The 3,642-nt window shown below is 47.3% G+C and overlaps 1 protein-coding gene across 1 annotated transcript; it reads right to left on the reverse strand.

Moving 5' to 3' along the window:
• Positions 1 to 338: 338 nt before the first annotated feature.
• LOC123116329 (basic leucine zipper 43-like) lies at positions 339 to 1,509 on the reverse strand. The gene has a single exon (XM_044537296.1). The coding sequence runs from the start codon at positions 1,232 to 1,234 to the stop codon at positions 653 to 655; it is 582 nt and encodes a 193-aa protein (XP_044393231.1). The 5' UTR covers positions 1,235 to 1,509; the 3' UTR covers positions 339 to 652.
• Positions 1,510 to 3,642: the final 2,133 nt, after the last annotated feature.

The raw sequence follows: 3,642 nt of genomic DNA on the forward strand, positions 1-3,642 counted from the left end.
GTATTGCCGGTCAGACGAGAAAAGAGAAAAACCGGTGGGAGGGGCTGGTGGGAGGTGGGACGAAGAAAAACCAGTTGAAAATAAACCGGTTGAAAGTGGGGGGGACTATTCAACCAATTCGTCCATTAGGAGTAGAGATACGTGGATTAATTATGATTGATTACCATAAATACGTTGCGTATTGCCGGTCAGACGAGAAAAGAGAAAAACCGGTGGGAGGGGCTGGTGAGAGGTGGGACGAAGAAAAACCAGTTGAAAATAAACCGGTTGAAAATAAACCGATTGAAAGTGGGGGGACTATTCAACCAATTCGTCCATTAGGAGTAGAGATTGTATGGTTTCTCAATCCACACTGGTTTCGAGCGGTTTCTTGTTTCATCATCCGTATGATCATGTTGCACTATAATTTGTCCACTGATGGCAACTCGTCAGTAACACCCAATCCATATTCATCTAGCCACTTGCACCTTGCCAAAAAAGATGACAGTAATGGGCAGTAGTAGTACGTAGCTAAGGGTATGTATTATTACCCCAGTCTTAATAAAATTAAGAAACGATTAAGCCGATCAAACCCCTCAACGCACGCCTTATTTGAGTATACTACAGCAATAATTAACGATCCTGGTAGTTAAAATGAGAAGATAAGAATGGTTTATTCAGCAGCGGCGACAGTGGTGTTTTTCTCGCATGGCTCTGAGGAGGCGTTGTTGCTCTGTTGTGCTTGCTGCATGAGCTGCTCGAGCCTGGCCTCCAGCTCGGCCTTCTCGGCGCTGAGCCGGTCGTTGTCGCGGCGGACGTCGCCGCAGCTCCTCATTGCGCGGTTGAGCTCGTCGAGGAGGCGGCGGTTGGCGCCGCGGAGGTGCGCCACCCGCGCCCACAGCTCGCTGAGCTGCCGCTGCTTGCGCATGCGCGACCGCCTCGCCGACTCGCGGTTGGACACCATCCTCCGCCGCCTCCGCTCCTCCTCCGCCGCCGAAGCCAGCACCTGGCCATGGATGTCATCACCAGCCCCGCCGGAGCCGGGCGGGCTGTTATTGCCGATGGCAGCCAGCGCTTCCTGCAGCATAGGCTCGTCCTCATACTCGTAGGCGGCCGGTGAGAAGTGGAAGGGCGGAGGGGGCGTCATGCCGGCGGCGATCATGCCGGGGTGGTGGTAGTGGGTGTGGAACGGCGGGTTCGGGGGCGAGAGGCAGTGCAGGCTGGCCACTTCGCCATGGTGGTAATGGTGCAGCATGGTCGCTTGATCGGCAAAGATTGATGGGGAGTGGAGAGAGCTGGGCTCAGGAGCCAGAAAGCAGATGGTGGTGGCTCGGTTTCGCTTCTGGACGGGCTTGCTTGCTGCTTAACTAGCTCTGGGTGAGCGGAGGAGGCAATGGCCGGGTTGGTGCGAGGGCCTTCCTTTTATAGCCTGGCAGCCAAGGCGGCTCCGCTATAGCTGCCTCAGTCCAGAGGGAGAAGCCATCTTCTCTCTCTGTCCATTGTTTTTTCTAGAGTTTCGCGGCTTTCGTCTTGTCGATTTGGTACAAGGCCATGAGGCGCACACACACACACCACCACCACCTTTCTCCTTTCGGGGGCCAACTATATCCAAAACAATGCTATGCCCGCCATAAACTAATCCTCCATCAGTTAACCTTTGCTTTCCCAAGAGTAGTCTTGACATTGCGGGTTAATTTATTTTCTCCCCTCTTCGCTCGCACATTCCATGACTTGACTTGCCCGAGTAGTCTTGTCTACCGTGATTATCATTTTTAATTATTCCAGTTAATCCATGCCAAACCCTGCTTTAATTTTTCTTTCATCAATCAGTGGCCCAACTAGATGCCCGGTCGACCTCTAGCTTTTCTCGTCACCCGCATTAGTTTAGCTTAGGGACAGAATTAAACTCTTGCGCCCAGTTAGAGTGGCATGAGATCCACCACAGGGACAGGACATCTGCCTGATGGATGATGATGGACACCAGGACATGTAGCCACTGTGGGAATAAACCAACAGAAATAGTTAGGCCACTAGAGAGCCAGTGAAGTAGATCAACTCGTGCTCGGCCATTAGATTAGCGTTATACAATGTTTCGGGCCTTGCAAGCTCGACACCTATGAGTTTGTTCGGGAATCCCAGGTCCTTTGATTAGTAAACCCAGCTTTGGATCACTAGCATGGTGTCGAGCCTACGAGGAAGGATGCATGCATGGTGGTTTGGTATATTACTATCTCCTGCATCTGATTTCCGAAAGGAAAATTAAAGCTAGATCTTGATCGGATTTGCCATATACCTTAGGTATATTCAGGAGGGACGCGACAGCATTTTAGGGCTTATTTAGACAGCGAAGGGTTAGGCACAATCCCTCTCGCTGTGGAGCATAAGGCATGATGTTAGCTGAAATTCCCTGTCTTTATCTGAAGGGATTGAGTTAGGTAGTACTGAATACTAACGCGATTTACTTGTATCATGGTCTTATTAGTATCTACTTCTAGTATATGTAGACACACTTCATTCCAGTAACTGTTGAGGTAGCAAAATTCATAGCAAATCAATTAAGGGATTTTTCAAATCCATTAACACAAACTAGCAACATGGTGGATGAGAGGCATATCATACACGCCTTTCAGCACTGTTTGTCTTTAATTTTTTGGGAATAAAAGATTGATACAGGGAATGTGGCCCCACAACACCTTTAGTTGACAACTAAAACACATAGAAAATCAAGTTAAACAGGAGAAGATGCCTCCATCACACCTTTATTTGACAACTAACAGCAATTCCTTAAGAAAATTAAAGGAATGAATAAAATGAAAAGTAACAACGACATGGCAACCAAGTCAAGAAAATAGACCCTTTCAAAAAAAAAGTCAAGAAAATAGACTCATTGTCTTTTTTTTCAAAACAGAGTGACTATGGATCAGTCGACTTAGAAAATACTAGTTACTACTCCCTCCGTTCCAAAATAGATGACCCAAAATAGATGACTATGGAGTACCTCTGTTTTTAAATGCAGGACGTTTTGATAGTTTAAATTGAACTGCTAAAATGTCTTACATTTAGAAACAGAGGGTGTATTTCTTGGTAGCGGTCTGGTCAAGATTTTCTCGTCCTTCTGCACTTGCGCAGACCCTAACATCCAGATCAAATGGTTCTCCGGGTCACTCGGAAATAGTTATTCCTCGGCCGCCATGGAAAAATAGCAAAATCGTTGTCGAAAATGACTAGACTCTAGACATGTATGTTATATTCGTCGGTACAACCAAAATTTGTTTTGAACTTTCAAATATGAAAAATCATGAATCTAACAAGTCCACGCACATCCCACGCATGTACTCCTTCCGTCCCATAATGTAAGACGTTTTTTGACACTATTATAGTGTAGAAAAACATCTTACATTATGGCACGGAGGGAGTATATTATATTCGTTGTACAGCTAAACCCAGGTTTCAGATATCCATGCCATGCAGCCAGGCATGTATGTACCCAAAGCAAATGGCAAGCATCTTTTGCGTGCGCTGTCCACAGGCCCGGAAACAGTGTTGCTCTAGATTTGTGGCAGCAGCATCTCATCGACCGGCTTTGGGTGGTGGTCGGAAAGGTGACGCCATATACGAGTGAACCAAACCGCCGATCATCGCTTTGTGGAAAGCAGAGGAGTT

The sequence above is a fragment of the Triticum aestivum genome, chromosome 5B (assembly GCF_018294505.1).
Source record: "Triticum aestivum cultivar Chinese Spring chromosome 5B, IWGSC CS RefSeq v2.1, whole genome shotgun sequence".
In the NCBI taxonomy this organism is placed as follows: domain Eukaryota; kingdom Viridiplantae; phylum Streptophyta; class Magnoliopsida; order Poales; family Poaceae; genus Triticum; species Triticum aestivum.